Here is a 19784-nt window from a genome sequence, read left to right as displayed (position 1 = left end):
TACAATACCATACTATATCATACTATACCATACTACACAATACAATATTCTACACTACCATACTATACAATACCATACTATACCATACTATACTATAGAATACAATAATATACAATACCATACTATATCATACTATACAATACTATACAATAGCATACTATACAATACCATACTATATGGTACTATACAATATTCTACAATACTATACAATACTACACCATACTATACGATGCCATACTATGCAATACCATACTATACGATACCATACTATACTATACAATACAATATTCTACAATACAATACTATACAATACCATACTATACTATACAATACAATATTCTACAATACCAGGCTATACAATACCATACTATACGATACTATACAATACGATATTCTACAATACTATACAATACTATGCAATACCATACTATACCGTACTATACCATACTATACCATACTATACAATACAATACTATACAATATCATACTATGCTATACCATACTATACAATACTATACCATACTGTACAATACAATATTCTACAATACCATACTATGCCATACCATACTATACAAAACAATATTCTACAATACCATACTATACGATACCATACTATACCATACTATATTATGTAATACAATATTCTACAATACTATACAATACCATACTATACCATACTATACAATACAATACCATACTATACCATGCTAAACCATACTATACAATACAATATTCTACAATACCATACTATACTACACCATACTACCCTATTCAATACTATACAAGGGGATACTATATAATACGATACAATACCATACTATACAATACAATACTATACAATACTTTACAATACTATACTATGCCATACCATACTATACCATACTATGCTATGCAATGCAATATTCTACAGTGCCATACTATACCATACTATACTATACAATGCAATATTCTACAGTACCATACTATACGATACCATACTATACCATACTATACAATACAATGTTATACTATACAATACCATACTATACAATACGATATAATACAATACCATGCTATACAATACCATACTATACCGTACTATACCATACTATACAATATTCTACAATACAATACTATACAATACAATACTATACGATTCAATACATAGATGCCGAGAAATAGGATACAGTACGTCTTCTGACCACCAGAGGACAGCAAAACACCACCTTTCACCATTGTTCCTTGAGAGAAACAGTATAGTTAAATATAGAGTAACTTACTGTTGTGCGTTTAAGTATCTTCCCTTTGGCACTTTTTCACACCTGGATGTGCATTGATTGAGGCAATTCAGATTAGGTGTCTCTTTCAAAGGATGCCTATATTCTCTATCCCTCATTGACCCCTTTCTCCCTGGCCTTGGCACCCGTCTTGTCCACTACCCTCAAGTAGAGTCACCCCTCTCTGACTTCTAACCCCTTGCCTCTGTAGGTTGAGGTGACTAAGTACGAGGCGTTAGTGGAGGTGAGTGACACCTCTCTGACTTCTAACCCCTGACCTCTGTAGGTTGAGATGACTAAGTATGGGGCGTTAGTGGAGATGAGTGACCCCTCTCTGAGCTCTAACCCCTGACCTCTGTAGGTGGAGGTGACTAAGTATGGGGCGTTAGTGGAGATGAGTGACCCCTCTCTGAGCTCTAACCCCTGACCTCTGTAGGTGGAGGTGACTAGGTATGAGGCGTTAGAAGAGCTCAGTGACCACTCTCTGACCTCTAACCCCTGACCTCTGTAGGTGGAGATGACTAACTATGAGGCGTTAGTGGAGATTAGTGACCCCTCTCTGAGCTCTAACCCCTGACCTCTGTAGGTGGAGGTGACTAAGTATGGGGCGTTAGTGGAGATGAGTGACCCCTCTCTGAGCTCTAACCCCTGACCTCTGTAGGTGGAGGTGACTAAGTATGGGGCGTTAGTGGAGATGAGTGACCCCTCTCTGAGCTCTAACCCCTGACCTCTGTAGGTGGAAGTGACTAGGTATGAGGCGTTAGAAGAGCTCAGTGACCCCTCTCTAACCTCTAACCCCTGACCTCTGTAGGTGGAGGTGACTAAGTACGAGGCGTTAGAGGAGCTGAGTGCAGAGGTGAAACTGAAACAGCTGCTGTGGGACTCTCTGGAGGAGTGGGACGCCCTGCAGGCCGGCTGGATGGAGGTACAGTATGGAACCATGCAGGGGGTTAGATATCACACACACGACACTGTGTTCCCTACCATACACTTCTGACAAAGGGGATTGTTCCTCTATTCTTCGCTGTCGCAAAGTCTCACCTTTTCCATTCTGACCACACTGCAAAAGTTAATACGATTTTGTCCGAAAATGAGGCGACAGCAACATATTCTAACTGCCTGTGTGTCTTCCTTCTCAGTGTATGTAATAACAGTAGTATACTCCACGTGTCTTCTCAGTGTATGTAGTAACAGTAGTATACTCCACCTGTCTTCTCAGTGTATGTAATAACAGTAGTATACTCCACGTGTCTTCTCAGCGTATGTAGTAACAGTAGTATACTCCACCTGTCTTCTCAGTGTATGTAATAACAGTAGTATACTCCACGTGTCTTCTCAGCGTATGTAGTAACAGTAGTATACTCCACCTGTCTTCTCAGTGTATGTAATAACAGTAGTATACTCCACCTGTCTTCTCAGTGTATGTAGTAACAGTAGTATACTCCACCTGTCTTCTCAGTGTATGTAATAACAGTAGTATACTCCACCTGTCTTCTCAGTGTATGTAATAACAGTAGTATACTCCACCTGTCTTCTCAGTGTATGTAGTAACAGTAGTATACTCCACCTGTCTTCTCAGTGTATGTAATAACAGTAGTATACTCCACCTGTCTTCTCAGTGTATGTAATAACAGTAGTATACTCCACCTGTCTTCTCAGTGTATGTAATAACAGTAGTATACTCCACCTGTCTTCTCAGTGTATGTAATAACAGTAGTATACTCCACCTGTCTTCTCAGTGTATGTAATAACAGTAGTATACTCCACCTGTCTTCTCAGTGTATGTAATAACAGTAGTATACTCCACCTGTCTTCTCAGTGTATGTAATAACAGTAGTATACTCCACCTGTCTTCTCAGTGTATGTAATAACAGTAGTATACTCCACCTGTCTTCTCAGTGTATGTAATAACAGTAGTATACTCCACCTGTCTTCTCAGTGTATGTAATAACAGTAGTATACTCCACCTGTCTTCTCAGTGTATGTAATAACAGTAGTATACTCCACCTGTCTTCTCAGTGTATGTAATAACAGTAGTATACTCCACCTGTCTTCTCAGTGTATGTAATAACAGTAGTATACTCCACCTGTCTTCTCAGTGTATGTAATAACAGTAGTATACTCCACCTGTCTTCTCAGTGTATGTAATAACAGTAGTATACTCCACCTGTCTTCTCAGTGTATGTAATAACAGTAGTATACTCCACCTGTCTTCTCAGTGTATATAATAACAGTAGTATACCCACCTGTCTTCTCAGTGTATGTAATAACAGTAGTATACTCCACCTGTCTTCTCAGTGTATGTAATAACAGTAGTATACTCCACCTGTCTTCTCAGTGTATATAATAACAGTAGTATACTCCACCTGTCTTCTCAGTGTATGTAATAACAGTAGTATACTCCACCTGTCTTCTCAGTGTATATAATAACAGTAGTATACTCCACCTGTCTTCTCAGTGTATGTAATAACAGTAGTATACTCTCACCTGTCTTCTCAGTGTATGTAATAACAGTAGTATACTCCACCTGTCTTCTCAGTGTATGTAATAACAGTAGTATACTCCACCTGTCTTCTCAGTGTATGTCTCAGTGTATGTATAACAGTAGTATACTCCACCTGTCTTCACCTGTCTTCTCAGTGTATGTAATAACAGTAGTATACTCTCACCTGTCTTCTCAGTGTATGTAATAACAGTAGTATACTCCACCTGTCTTCTCAGTGTATGTAATAACAGTAGTATACTCCACCTGTCTTCTCAGTGTATGTAATAACAGTAGTATACTCCACCTGTCTTCTCAGTGTATGTAATAACAGTAGTATACTCCACCTGTCTTCTCAGTGTATGTAATAACAGTAGTATACTCCACCTGTCTTCTCAGTGTATGTAATAACAGTAGTATACTCCACCTGTCTTCTCAGTGTATGTAGTAACAGTAGTATACTCCACCTGTCTTCTCAGTGTATGTAATAACAGTAGTATACCCCACCTGCCCTTTCTCTCTCCCTCCCAGTGTAAGTTTGAGGAGTTGGACCCAGAGACTCTGAGTGCCCAGGTCAATAAATATGCCAAGTGTGTGAACCAGCTGGAGAAAGGCCTGCCACCCAACAGTGTGGTTCCACGACTCAAAGAGCACGTTGAGGGCATGAGTGGAGAAGGTCCAGTTGATGTGTGTTGTGTAGGATGATTCTCTCCAGTTGATGTGTGTTGTGTAGGATGATTCTCTCCAGTTGATGTCGATATGATGTAGGATGTCCAGTTGATGTGTTGTGAAGGATGATTCTCTCCAGTTGATGTGTGTGTGTTGTGTAGGATGATTCTCTCCAGTTGATGTGTGTTGTGTGTGGATGATTCTCTCCAGTTGATGTGTGTTGTGAAGGATGATTCTCTCCAGTTGATGTCGATATGATGTGTGTTGTGAAGGATGATTCTCTCCAGTGTGATGATGATTCGATGATGATGTGTGTTTGTGAAGGATGATTCTCTCCAGTTGATGTCGATATATGTGTGATGTGATGATTCTCTCCAGTTGATGTGTGTTGTGGGATGATTCTCTCCAGTTGATGTGTGTTGTTTAGGATGATTCTCTCCAGTTGATGATATGATGTGTGTTGTGAAGGATGATTCTCTCCAGTTGATGTCGATATGATGTGTGTTGTGAAGGATGATTCTCTCCAGTTGATGTCGATATGATGATGTCCAGTTATGTAGGATGATTCTCTCCAGTTGATGTCGATGATGTATGTAGGATGATATGATGTGTGTTGTGTAGGATGATTCTCTCCAGTTGATGTGTGTTGTGTAGGATGATTCTCTCCAGTTGATGTGTGTTGTGTAGGATGATTCTCTCCAGTTGATGTGATGTGTGTGTAGGATGATTCTCTCCAGTTGATGTGTGTTGTGAAGGATGATTCTCTCCAGTTGATGTCGATATGATGATGTGTGTTATGTAGGATGTGTTATGTAGGATGATTCTCTCCAGTTGATGTCGATATGATGTTGTGACAGAAGATTCTTTTTTGTTGATGTGTCTGTAGGATGATTCTCCAGTTATGCATGAGGGAACATGATTCTCTCCAGTTGACAGACTGACCAGGTGAATCCAGTTGGTGAAGTTGAGTTGTATGATTCCCTTATTGATGTCATGTGTGTTGTTAAATCCAGTTCAATCAGTGTATGATGAAGGATGATTCTCTCCAGTTGGAGGAGACATGTTAAAGATGGACTTCTGAGCCTTGAGACCATTGAGACATGGAATGTTTGTGTGTCATTCAGAGGGTGAATGGGTAAGACAAAAGATTTAAATGCCTTTGAACAGGGTATGGTAGTAGGTGCCAGGTGCACCAATTTGAGTGTGTCAAGAACTGCAACGCTGCTGGGTTTTTCATGCTCAGTTGACAGTTTCCTGTGTGTATGACAAGAATGGTCCACCACCCAAAGGACATCCAGCCAACTTGACACAACTGTGGGAAGCGATATGATGTGTGTTTGAAGTCACCAGTTGGGCCAGCATCCCTGTGGAACGCAGTTGATTCAACACCCTGTAGAGTCCATGTCCTGATGAATTGAGACTGTTCTGAGGGCAAATGGGGGTGCATGACTCAATATTAGTAAGGTGTTGCTAATGTTTTGTACACTCAGGGTGTGTGTGTGTTACCTGTTGCTGTGTGTGTTGTGTGTGTTACCTGGCTGTGTGGTGTGATGATAACGTGTGTGTCTTTTCTCCCTCCAGCTCCCAGTGATCACAGATTCTCGTAACCCCTGTCTGAAGGGCAGACACTGGGAGATTCTGAGGCCGTCATAGAGGCCAGTCTCCTGGAGGAACCTCAAACTCTGGCCTCTCTGGAGGGACTCATGTACCTCTCCAACATCTTCAGCTCAACAGTGTAGATGAACAGGAGGTAACACCCTCCTCTGCTATGACATGGACATACTGGAGGTTACATTTGAGTGTGTCCTCCCTCTGCTATGACATGGACATACAGGAGGTACCACCCTCCCTCTGCTATGACATGGACATACAGGAGGTAACATCTGCTATGACATGGACATACAGGAGGTAACACCCTCCCTCTGCTATGACATGGACATACAGGAGGTAACACCCTCCCTCTGCTATGACATGGACATACAGGAGGTAACACCCTCCCTCTGCTATGACATGGACATACATGAGGTAACACCCTCCCTCTACTATGACATGGACATACAGGAGGTAACACCTCCCTCTGCTATGACATGGACATACAGGAGGTAACACCCTCCCTCTGCTATGACATGGACATACAGGAGGTAACATCTGCTATGACATGGACATACAGGAGGTAACACCCTCCCTCTGCTATGACATGGACATACAGGAGGTACCACCCTCCCTCTGCTATGACATGGACATACAGGAGGTAACACCCTCCCTCTGCTATGACATGGACATACATGAGGTAACACCCTCCCTCTACTATGACATGGACATACAGGAGGTAACACCCTCCCTCTGCTATGACATGGACATACAGGAGGTAACACCCTCCCTCTGCTATGACATGGACATACAGGAGGTAACACCCTCCCTCTGCTATGACATGGACATACAGGAGGTAACACCCTCCCTCTGCTATGACATGGACATACAGGAGGTAACACCCTCCCTCTGCTATGACATGGACATACAGGAGGTAACATCTGCTATGACATGGACATACAGGAGGTAACACCCTCCCTCTGCTATGACATGGACATACAGGAGGTACCACCCTCCCTCTGCTATGACATGGACATACAGGAGGTAACATCTGCTATGACATGGACATACAGGAGGTAACATCTGCTATGACATGGACATACAGGAGGTAACATCTGCTATGACATGGACATACAGGAGGTAACATCTGCTATGACATGGACATACAGGAGGTAACATCTGCTATGACATGGACATACAGGAGGTAACATCTGCTATGACATGGACATACAGGAGGTACCACCCTCCCTCTGCTATGACATGGACATACAGGAGGTAACATCTGCTATGACATGGACATACAGGAGGTACCACCCTCCCTCTGCTATGACATGGACATACAGGAGGTAACATCTGCTATGACATGGACATACAGGAGGTAACATCTGCTATGACATGGACATACAGGAGGTAACATCTGCTATGACATGGACATACAGGAGGTAACATCTGCTATGACATGGACATACAGGAGGTAACATCTGCTATGACATGGACATACAGGAGGTAACATCTGCTATGACATGGACATACAGGAGGTAACATCTGCTATGACATGGACATACAGGAGGTAACATCTGCTATGACATGGACATACAGGAGGTAACATCTGCTATGACATGGACATACAGGAGGGTCCAACCACAGACTTGTTGATGTAGTTGTATGTATCCATTCTGTTGTAGCAGGTGAACCAGGCCAAACAGAAGCAGTACAGTAAAGTGTTTGACCCAGTCTGGTTCTCCTCTTCCAGGTGTCAGGACAGGCTTCAGGAGAGGCATCGCTGGAGACCATCCTTAAAAAGGTAGGAAAGACCCAGGAAGAACATGTTGTAGTTCTACTTCCTGTAAACTCAACTCAACCCCACTGTGTAGGTTGAGGATTCCTGGAAGACCACGGAGTTTCCGGTTCTCTCCCACCGGGAGTCTAAAGACCTGTTCATCCTGGGAGGAACTGATGACATTCAGGTGCTGCTGGATGACAGTACCATCAACATGGCCACGGTGGCGTCCTCTCGCTACGTCGGACCCATCAAGACCAGAGTAGACGAGTGGCAGAGGCAGCTAAACCTCTTCAGCCAGACACTGGTGAGACCGAGACCAATCACATTCATTTACTGTTTTGGCTAAACTCAAGGTGAGAGACTAGAGACCATATCAAATGGATGGGACTGTGTGATGATGCTGTTTTATACGTCAAATGGTCATGTATCAAATGCTAATGGTCATGTATCAAATGCTAATGGTCATGTATCAAATGCTAATGGTCATGTATCAAATGCTAATGGTCATGTATCAAATGCTAATGGTCATGTATCAAATGCTAGGTAATTCTCTCCTCCTTCTCCCCCTCTACCCTTCTAATCTTAACCCTCTTTCTCTCACTGATTTCCTCCCCCTCCCTCCCTCCCTCCCTCCCTCCCTCCCTCCCCCCCCTACCTCTCTCTCTCTCTCTCTCTCTCTCTCTCTCTCTCTCTCTCTCTCTCTCTCTCTCTCTCCCTCTCTCCCTCCCTCCCTCCCTCCTGTAGGAAGAGTGGCTGACGTGTCAGCGTAACTGGCTGTATCTGGAGAGTATCTTCAGTGCTCCAGACATCCAGAGACAGCTTCCTGCTGAAGCCAAGATGTTCCTCCAGGTGGACAAGTCCTGGAAGGAGATTATGAGGAAGGTCAACAGGCTTCCCAATGCTCTGAGGGCTGCTACACAGCCAGGTAACTAACTCTCTCTCTCACACACACACTCAGAGAGAGAGAGAGAGAGGGGTGTCACCCCCCCCCTCCCCTGTTCTCTTTGTCTCTCTACAGGTCTGCTGGAGATCTTCCAGAACAACAACGCCCTGCTAGACCAGATCCAGAAGTGTCTGGAGGCCTACCTGGAGTCCAAGAGAGTCATCTTCCCCAGGTACTGTGCTGTCTGCATGTATTTCTCTAGGACCAGGATTGGTGGTCAACATCTGAACCACTTGGTTAAGTCTCACTGTGTTGTGATGTTCCCTGTGGTGAAATGTTAGAAGACAATTCCTGAATCAACGGGTCCGTCTCTCGGTACCGTTCCCAGGTTCTACTTCCTGTCCAACGATGAGCTCCTGGAGATCTTGGCTCAGACCAGGAACCCCCAGGCCGTTCAGCCCCACCTCAGGAAGTGTTTTGATGCTATCGCCCGCCTGGAGTTCGCCCTGCTGCCCCCTCCGCCACCCGGCGCCATGACAACGCAGCCTGCAGACGGAGAGCAGGAGAAGGTCTACAGCAACGACATTCTGGCCATGGTCTCACCTGAAGGAGAGAAGGTAGGTAATATACTGGTCATGGTCTCACCTGAAGGAGAGAAGGTAGGTAATATACTGGTCATGGTCTCACCTGAGAGAGTGAAGGTAGGTAATATACTGGTCATGGTCTCACCTGAAGGAGAGAAGGTAGGTAATATACTGGTCATGGTCTCACCTGAGAGAGTGAAGGTAGGTAATATACTGGTCATGGTCTCACCTGAAGGAGAGAAGGTAGGTAATATACTGGTCATGGTCTCACCTGAAGGAGAGAAGGTAGGTAATATACTGGTCATGGTCTCACCTGAAGGAGAGAAGGTAGGTAATATACTGGTCATGGTCTCACCTGAGAGAGTGAAGGTAGGTAATATACTGGTCATGGTCTCACCTGAAGGAGAGGAGGTAGGTAATATACTGGTCATGGTCTCACCTGAAGGAGAGGAGGTAGGTAATATACTGGTCATGGTCTCACCTGAGAGAGAGAAGTTAGGTAATATACTGGTCATGGTCTCACCTGAGAGAGAGAAGGTAGGTAATATACTGGTCATGGTCTCACCTGAAGGAGAGAAGGTAGGTAATATACTGGTCATGGTCTCACCTGAAGGAGAGAAGGTAGGTAATATACTGGTCATGGTCTCACCTGAAGGAGAGAAGGTAGGTAATATACTGGTCATGGTCTCACCTGAAGGAGAGAAGGTAGGTAATATACTGGTCATGGTCTCACCTGAGAGAGAGAAGGTAGGTAATATACTGGTCATGGTCTCACCTGAAGGAGAGAAGGTAGGTAATATACTGGTCATGGTCTCACCTGAAGGAGAGAAGGTAGGTAATATACTGGTCATGGTCTCACCTGAAGGAGAGAAGGTAGGTAATATACTGGTCATGGTCTCACCTGAAGGAGAGAAGGTAGGTAATATACTGGTCATGGTCTCACCTGAAGGAGAGAAGGTAGGTAATATACTGGTCATGGTCTCACCTGAAGGAGAGAAGGTAGGTAATATACTGGTCATGGTCTCACCTGAAGAAGAAAAGGTAGGTAATATACTGGTCATGGTCTCACCTGAGAGAGAGAAGGTAGGTAATATACTGGTCATGGTCTCACCTGAAGAAGAGAAGGTAGGTAATATAATGGTCATGGTCTCACCTGAAGGAGAGAAGGTAGGTAATATACTGGTCATGGTCTCACCTGAGAGAGAGAGAAGGTAGGTAATATACTGGTCATGGTCTCACCTGAAGAAGAGAAGGTAGGTAATATACTGGTCATGGTCTCACCTGAAGGAGAAGGTAGGTAATATACTGGTCATGGTCTCACCTCAGAGAGAGAAGGTAGGTAATATACTGGTCATGGTCTCACCTGAAGGAGAGAAGGTAGGTAATATACTGGTCATGGTCTCACCTGAAGGAGAGAAGGTAGGTAATATACTGGTCATGGTCTCACCTGAAGGAGAGAAGGTAGGTAATATACTGGTCATGGTCTCACCTGAAGGAGAGAAGGTAGGTAATATACTGGTCATGGTCTCACCTGAAGGAGAGAAGGTAGGTAATATACTGGTCATGGTCTCACCTGAAGGAGAGAAGGTAGGTAATATACTGGTCATGGTCTCACCTGAAGGAGAGAAGGTAGGTAATATACTGGTCATGGTCTCACCTGAAGGAGAGAAGGTAGGTAATATACTGGTCATGGTCTCACCTGAAGGAGAGAAGGTAGGTAATATACTGGTCATGGTCTCTCACCTGAAGGAGAGAAGGTAGGTAATATACTGGTCATGGTCTCACCTGAGAGAGAGAAGGTAGGTAATATACTGGTCATGGTCTCACCTGAAGGAGAGAAGGTAGGTAATATACTGGTCATGGTCTCACCTGAAGGAGAGAAGGTAGGTAATATACTGGTCATGGTCTCACCTGAAGGAGAGAAGGTAGGTAATATACTGGTCATGGTCTCACCTGAAGGAGAGAAGGTAGGTAATATACTGGTCATGGTCTCACCTGAAGGAGAAGGTAGGTAATATACTGGTCATGGTCTCACCTCAGAGAGAGAAGGTAGGTAATATACTGGTCATGGTCTCACCTGAAGGAGAGAAGGTAGGTAATATACTGGTCATGGTCTCACCTCAGAGAGAGAAGGTAGGTAATATACTGGTCATGGTCTCACCTGAAGGAGAGAAGGTAGGTAATATACTGGTCATGGTCTCACCTGAAGGAGAGAAGGTAGGTAATATACTGGTCATGGTCTCACCTGAAGAAGAGAAGGTAGGTAATATACTGGTCATGGTCTCACCTGAAGGAGAGAAGGTAGGTAATATACTGGTCATGGTCTCACCTGAAGGAGAGAAGGTAGGTAATATACTGGTCATGGTCTCACCTGAAGGAGAGAAGGTAGGTAATATACTGGTCATGGTCTCACCTGAGAGAGAGAAGGTAGGTAATATACTGGTCATGGTCTCACCTGAGAGAGAGAAGGTAGGTAATATACTGGTCATGGTCTCACCTGAGAGAGAGAAGGTAGGTAATATACTGGTCATGGTCTCACCTGAAGGAGAGAAGGTAGGTAATATACTGGTCATGGTCTCACCTGAAGGAGAGAAGGTAGGTAATATACTGGTCATGGTCTCACCTGAAGGAGAGAAGGTAGGTAATATACTGGTCATGGTCTCACCTGAAGGAGAGAAGGTAGGTAATATACTGGTCATGGTCTCACCTGAGAGAGAGAAGGTAGGTAATATACTGGTCATGGTCTCACCTGAGAGAGAGAAGGTAGGTAATATACTGGTCATGGTCTCACCTGAAGAGAGAAGGTAGGTAATATACTGGTCATGGTCTCACCTGAAGGAGAGAAGGTAGGTAATATACTGGTCATGGTCTCACCTGAAGGAGAGAAGGTAGGTAATATACTGGTCATGGTCTCACCTGAAGGAGAGAAGGTAGGTAATATACTGGTCATGGTCTCACCTGAGAGAGAGAAGGTAGGTAATATACTGGTCATGGTCTCACCTGAAGGAGAGAAGGTAGGTAATATACTGGTCATGGTCTCACCTGAGAGAGAGAAGGTAGGTAATATACTGGTCATGGTCTCACCTGAGAGAGAGAAGGTAGGTAATATACTGGTCATGGTCTCACCTGAGAGAGAGAAGGTAGGTAATATACTGGTCATGGTCTCACCTGAAGAAGAGAAGTTAGGTAATATACTGGTCATGGTCTCACCTGAAGGAGAGAAGGTAGGTAATATACTGGTCATGGTCTCACCTGAGAGAGAGAAGGTAGGTAATATACTGGTCATGGTCTCACCTGAAGGAGAGAAGGTAGGTAATATACTGGTCATGGTCTCACCTGAAGGAGAGAAGGTAGGTAATATACTGGTCATGGTCTCACCTGAGAGAGAGAAGGTAGGTAATATACTGGTCATGGTCTCACCTGAGAGAGAGAAGGTAGGTAATATACTGGTCATGGTCTCACCTGAAGGAGAGAAGGTAGGTAATATACTGGTCATGGTCTCACCTGAGGAGAGAAGGTAGGTAATATACTGGTCATGGTCTCACCTGAGAGAGTGAAGGTAGGTAATATCTGGTCATGGTCTCATTCTGAGTGAAGGTAGGTATCTGTGTGTTCATTCTGTGTGTGTGTATTTGTGTGTGTTCATTCTGTGTGTGTGTATTTGTGTGTGTTCATTCTGTGTGTGTGTATCTGTGTGTGTTCATTCTTTGTGTGTGTATCTGTGTGTGTTCATTCTGTGTGTGTGTATCTGTGTGTTCATTCTGTGTGTGTGTATCTGTGTGTTCATTCTGTGTGTGTGTTTCTGTGTGTTTATTCTGTGTGTGTGTGTATCTGTGTGTTCATTCTGTGTGTGTGTATCTGTGTGTGTTCATTCTGTGTGTGTGTATCTGTGTGTGTTCATTCTTTGTGTGTGTATCTGTGTGTGTTCATTCTGTGTGTGTGTATCTGTGTGTGTTCATTCTTTGTGTGTGTATCTGTGTGTTCATTCTGTGTGTGTGTATTTGTGTGTGTTCATTCTGTGTGTGTGTATCTGTGTGTGTTCATTCTGTGTGTGTGTGTATCTGTGTGTGTTCATTCTGTGTGTGTGTATCTGTGTGTGTTCATTCTGTGTGTGTGTAGGTGGGCCTGGCTAAAGGTCTGAAGGCGCGTGGTAACGTAGAGGACTGGCTGGGTAAAGTAGAGGAGGCCATGTTCTCTTCCTCCGCCGCCTCAGCAAGGCCTCCATCGCTGACTACCAAAGTAAAGAACGAGAGGAGTGGGTGGTGGCTGGACACCCTCACAGGTACACACACACACACACACACACACACTAACCTCCATCGCTGACTACCAGAGCAAACAACGAGAGTAGCCTCTGAAGAAATGAATGAATTCCTATTGTATGATTATCATGTGTTGTAAACCTGGTGTCTGTAAGAGGTTAATGTCCAGCTGCAGTGCTCCTCTGTGTCCACCAGGTGGTGTTAACTATCAGTCAGTTGATGTGGTGCAGAGACCTGGACGGCTGTCTGGAGGAGACCACGACCACTTCATGGCCCTGCAGGACTTTGAATATGTCAACATTGATGTACGACCGTCCAAAATGACTGTTTTCAACAGCCTACAGTGGTGACAACACCTTGGAACAGAGATATTTATCTTTATAGAAATACTTTTGTTTTTTTATCATTTGATGATTCTCCTCGTGTCTGTCTGTCTGCTTGTCTGTCTGCCTGCCTCCCTCCCTACTTGTCTGTCTGTCTATCTATCTGTCTGTCTGTCTATAGAGGCTGAATGCCCTAGCAGCCCTGGTTCGAGGCCAACTTCCCACCCTGCACCGTAACATCATCACAGCTCTCATCACCGTAGACGTGCATGCCAGGGACATTGTCACAGACCTCGTGGCCCGGAAGGTATTGTACGCCTGCAAACCACCCACTGCATCATGGGAAGTGTAGTTCATTCAAAAAATATTGTTTTACATAAATCCAACTTGTCTGATCAAAAACAACAGTTTATGTCCTGTTTATTTGGCCTTGACCTTGATTAGTGACCAAGGCTGTGTGTGTGTGTGTGTGTGTGTGTGCGTGTGTGTGTGTGTGTGTGTGTGTGTGTGTGTGTGTGTGTGTGTGTGTGTGTGTGTGTGTGTGTGTGTGTGTGTGTGTGCGTGTGTGTATGTGTGTGTCTGTGTGTGTGTGTCTGTGTGTGTGTGTGTGTGTAGGTTGACTCCAGCAGTAACTTTGAGTGGCAGAGGCAGCTGCGTTACTACTGGGACTTGGACCTAGATAACTGTGTGGCCAGGATGGCTCTGTCCACCTACATCTATGGATATGAATACCTGGGGGCCTGCCCTCGCCTCGTCATCACCCCACTCACAGTAATACACACACACACACACACACACACACACACACACACACACACACACACACACAAGACAGTGACAAACAATGTTTCAAAGCAACAGTCTAAGACATTGCAGATGGTATCCTTCTGTGCATGATTGTCTTGGTGTGTGTGCACCTGCACTTCGGGACATTTTCCCTCATCAGACTGCATGGGGAAATCAGAAAAGCACTACGTGGGGAAATATGTGTCAGGATGCCTTGATTAACATGCCCATGTTCCCCGTGTCTCAAAGTTAAACAAATCAAAATATATTTTATATTTGAGATTCTTCAATGTAGCCACCCTTTGCCATGATGACAGCTTTGCCCACTCTTGGCATTCTCTCAACCCGCTTCACCTGGAATGCTTTTCCAACAGTCTTGAAGGAGTTCCCACATATGCTGAGCACTTGTTGGCTGCTTTTCACTCTGCGGTCCAACTCATCCCAAACCATCTCAATTGGTTGAGGTTTGGTAATGTGGATGCCAGGTCATCTGATGCAGCACTTCACTCTCCTTCTTGGTCAAATAGCCCTTACACAGCTTTGAGGTGTGTTGGGTCATTGTCCTGTTGAAAAACAAATGATAGTCCTACTAAGCTCAAACCAGATGGGATGGCATATCGCTGCAGAATGTGGTGGTAGCCATGCTGGTTAAGTGTGCCTTGAATTCTAAGTAAATCACAGACAGTTTCACCAGCAAAGCACCCCACAGCATCACACCTCTTCCTCCGTGCTTCACGGTGGGAACCACACATGCAGAGATCATCCGTTCAACTATCCTGCGTCTCACAAAGACATTACATGCCTGGTTCCTCTCTAGGTTTCTTCCTAGGTTTTGGCCTTTCTAGGGAGTTTTTCCTAGCCACCGTGCTTCTACACCTGCATTGCTTGCTGTTTGGGGTCTTAGGCTGGGTTTCTGTACAGCACTTTGAGATATCAGCTGATGTACGAAGGGCTATATAAATACATTTGATTTGATTTGATGACGGTTGGATCCAAAAATCTCAAATTTGGACTCATCAGACCAAAGGACAGATTTCCACCGGTCTAATGTTCATTGCTCGTGTTTCTTGGCCTAAGCAACTCTTCTTCTTATTGGTGTCCTTTTAGTAGTGGCTTCTTTCCAGCAATTTGACCACAAAGGCCTGATTTACCCAGTCTCCTCTGAACAGTTGATGTTGAGATGTCTGTTACTTGAACTATGTGAAGCATCTATTTGGGCTGCAATTTCTGAGGTTGGTAGCTCTAATGAACTTGTCCTCTGTAGCAGAGGTAACTCTGGGTCTTCCTTTCCTGTGGCAGTCCTCATGTGAGACAGGTAGCTCTAATGAACTTGTCCTCTGTAGCAGAGGTAACTCTGGGTCTTCCTTTCCTGTGGCAGTCCTCATGAGAGCCAGTTTCATAATGAACTTGTCCTCTGCAGCAGAAGCAACTTTCAAAGTTCTTAATTTTTCCTGATTGGTTGACCTTCATGTCTTAAAGTAATGATGGACTGTAGTTTCTCTGCTTATTTGAGCTGTTCTTGTAATATGGACTCTGGTCTTTTACCAAATAGGGCTATCCTCTGTATACCACCCCTACCTTGTCACAGCTCAAATGCATTAAGAAGGAAAGAAATTCCACAAACCCGTTTTGTCTCTGTAGGATCTTTCCATCCATTAAGACATTGTGCTCTAATGAACTTGTCCATCTATTAACCCATTGTCTAACTCTGGGTCTTCCTTAACCTGTTGCAGTCCTCTGAGAGATCTCTCTAGGAGCTCTAAGGAACTTGTCCTCTATTAACCTGTTGTCTAACTCTGGATCTTCCATCTTTAACCTGTTGTCCTCATAGGATCTCTCCATCTATTAACTTGTCTCTGTAGCAGATAACTCTCCATCTTAACCTTTCCTCTGGCTAGGATCCTCCATCTATTAACCTGTTGTCTCTCTCTAGGACTTCTCCTGTCTCGTCTTCCTTTCCTGTGGCAGTCCTCATCCAGCTCTAATGAACTTGTCTCTCTAGGATCTCTCCAGGTAACTCTGGATCTCTCCATCCATTAACCTGTTGGCAGTCTCCATCTATTAACCTGTTGTCTCTCTAGGATCTCTCCATCTATTAACCTGTTGTCTCTCTCTAGGATCTCTCCATCTATTAACCTGTTGTCTCTCTCTAGGATCTCTCCATTCATTAACCTGTTGTATCTCTCTAGGATCTCTCCATCTATTAACCCATTGTCTCTCTCTAGGATCTCTTCACCCATTAACCTGTTGTGTCTCTCTAGGATCTCTCTAGGATCTCTCCATCTATTAACCTGTTGTCTCTCTCTAGGATCTCTCCATCTATTAACCTGTTGTCTCTCTCTAGGATCTCTCCATCTATTAACCTGTTGTCTCTCTCTAGGATCTCTCCATCTATTAACCTGTTGTCTCTCTCTAGGATCTCTCCATCTATTAACCTGTTGTCTCTCTCTAGGATCTCTCCATCTATTAACCTGTTGTCTCTCTCTAGGATCTCTCCATCTATTAACCTGTTGTCTCTCTAGGATCTCTCCATCTATTAACCTGTTGTCTCTCTCTAGGATCTCTCCATCCATTAACCTGTTGTATGTCTCTAGGATCTCTCCAGGATCTCTCTAGGATCTCTCCATCCATTAACCTGTTGTCTCTCTCTAGGATCTCTCTAGGATCTCTCTAGGATCTCTCTAGGATCTCTCCACCCATTAACCCATTGTCTCTCTCTAGGATCTCTCCACCCATTAACCCATTGTATGTCTCTCTCTAGGATCTCTCCATTCATTAACCTGTTGGATCTCTCAAGGATCTCTCCATCCATTAACCCATTGTATGTCTCTCTCTAGGATCTCTCCATTCATTAACCTGTTGTCTCTCTCTAGGATCTCTCCATTCATTAACCTGTTGTCTCTCTCTAGGATCTCTCCATTCATTAACCTGTTGTCTCTCTCTAGGATATCTCCATTCATTAACCTGTTGTCTCTCTCTAGGATCTCTCCATTCATTAACCTGTTGTCTCTCTCTAGGATCTCTCCATCCATTAACCTGTTGTCTCTCTCTAGGATCTCTCCATCCATTAACCTGTTGTATCTCTCTAGGATCTCTCCATCCATTAACCCGTTGTATGTCTCTCTCTAGGATCTCTCCATCCATTAACCTGTTGCATCTCTCTCTCTAGGATCTCTCCATCTATTAACCTGTTGTCTCTCTCTAGGATCTCTCCATCTATTAACCTGTTGTCTGTCTCTAGGATCTCTCCATCTATTAACCTGTTGTCTCTCTAGGATCTCTCCAACTATTAACCTGTTGTCTGTCTCTAGGATCTCTCCATCTATTAACCTGTTGTCTCTCTAGGATCTCTCCATCTATTAACCTGTTGTCTCTCTAGGATCTCTCCAACTATTAACCTGTTGTCTCTCTAGGATCTCTCCAACTATTAACCTGTTGTCTCTCTCTAGGATCTCTCCATCCATTAACCCGTTGTATGTCTCTCTCTAGGATCTCTCCATTCATTAACCTGTTGTCTCTCTCTAGGATCTCTCCATCCATTAACCTTATGTCTCTCTCTAGGATCTCTCCATCTATTAAGTTGTATGTGTCTCTCTAGGATCTCTCCATTCATTAACCTGTTGTCTCTCTCTAGGATCTCTCCATCCATTAACCCATTGTATGTCTCTCTCTAGGATCTCTCCATTCATTAACCTGTTGTCTCTCTCTAGGATCTCTCCATCTATTAACCCGTTGTATGTCTCTAGGATCTCTCCATCTATTAACCTGTTGTCTCTCTCTAGGATCTCTCCATCCATTAACCTGTATGTCTCTCTCTAGGATCTCTCCATCCATTAACCTGTTGTATGTCTCTCTAGGATCTCTCCATTCATTAACCCGTTGTATGTCTCTCTAGGATCTCTCCATCCATTAACCTGTTGTATCTCTCTAGGATCTCTCCATCCATTAACCCGTTGTATGTCTCTCTCTAGGATCTCTCCATCCATTAACCTGTTGTATCTCTCTAGGATCTCTCCATCTATTAACCTGTTGTCTCTCTCTAGGATCTCTCCATCTATTAACCTGTTGTCTCTCTCTAGGATCTCTCCATCTATTAACCTGTTGTCTCTCTCTAGGATCTCTCCATCTATTAACCCGTTGTATGTCTCTAGGATCTCTCCATCTATTAACCTGTTGTCTCTCTCTAGGATCTCTCCATCTATTAACCTGTTGTCTCTCTCTAGGATCTCTCCATCTATTAACCTGTTGTCTCTCTAGGATCTCTCCATCTATTAACCTGTTGTCTCTCTCTAGGATCTCTCCATCCATTAACCTGTTGTATGTCTCTAGGATCTCTCTAGGATCTCTCTAGGATCTCTCCATCCATTAACCTGTTGTCTCTCTCTAGGATCTCTCTAGGATCTCTCTATGATCTCTCCACCCATTAACCCATTGTCTCTCTCTAGGATCTCTCCACCCATTAACCCATTGTATGTCTCTCTCTAGGATCTCTCCATTCATTAACCTGTTGGATCTCTCAAGGATCTCTCCATCCATTAACCCATTGTATGTCTCTCTCTAGGATCTCTCCATTCATTAACCTGTTGTCTCTCTCTAGGATCTCTCCATTCATTAACCTGTTGTCTCTCTCTAGGATCTCTCCATTCATTAACCTGTTGTCTCTCTCTAGGATCTCTCCATTCATTAACCTGTTGTCTCTCTCTAGGATCTCTCCATTCATTAACCTGTTGTCTCTCTCTAGGATCTCTCCATCCATTAACCTGTTGTCTCTCTCTAGGATCTCTCCATCCATTAACCTGTTGTATCTCTCTAGGATCTCTCCATCCATTAACCCGTTGTATGTCTCTCTCTAGGATCTCTCCATCCATTAACCTGTTGCATCTCTCTCTCTAGGATCTCTCCATCTATTAACCTGTTGTCTCTCTCTAGGATCTCTCCATCTATTAACCTGTTGTCTGTCTCTAGGATCTCTCCATCTATTAACCTGTTGTCTCTCTAGGATCTCTCCAACTATTAACCTGTTGTCTGTCTCTAGGATCTCTCCATCTATTAACCTGTTGTCTCTCTAGGATCTCTCCAACTATTAACCTGTTGTCTCTCTAGGATCTCTCCAACTATTAACCTGTTGTCTCTCTCTAGGATCTCTCCATCCATTAACCCGTTGTA

General features: G+C 44.0%; 1 protein-coding gene across 1 annotated transcript in view; it reads left to right on the top strand.

Annotated features, from left to right (window-relative positions):
• Positions 1-19784, top strand: part of LOC115120323 (dynein axonemal heavy chain 6-like) — a 44083-nt gene that overhangs the window by 9695 nt on the left and 14604 nt on the right. Inside the window, exons 10-21 of the mRNA XM_065004535.1 lie at positions 2068-2181; positions 4270-4414; positions 6028-6140; positions 7751-7801; positions 7872-8084; positions 8525-8705; positions 8799-8895; positions 9052-9280; positions 13367-13529; positions 13705-13814; positions 14014-14139; positions 14448-14603. Of these exons, the coding sequence (XP_064860607.1) occupies positions 2068-2181; positions 4270-4414; positions 6028-6140; positions 7751-7801; positions 7872-8084; positions 8525-8705; positions 8799-8895; positions 9052-9280; positions 13367-13529; positions 13705-13814; positions 14014-14139; positions 14448-14603 (1698 nt within the window). The remainder of the gene's footprint in view (positions 1-2067; positions 2182-4269; positions 4415-6027; positions 6141-7750; positions 7802-7871; positions 8085-8524; positions 8706-8798; positions 8896-9051; positions 9281-13366; positions 13530-13704; positions 13815-14013; positions 14140-14447; positions 14604-19784) is intronic.

This window comes from Oncorhynchus nerka, linkage group LG18 (assembly GCF_034236695.1).
Source record: "Oncorhynchus nerka isolate Pitt River linkage group LG18, Oner_Uvic_2.0, whole genome shotgun sequence".
In the NCBI taxonomy this organism is placed as follows: Eukaryota; Metazoa; Chordata; class Actinopteri; order Salmoniformes; family Salmonidae; genus Oncorhynchus; species Oncorhynchus nerka.
Note: the sequence above shows the minus strand (reverse complement) of the source record. Positions and strands in the feature narration are given on the sequence as shown.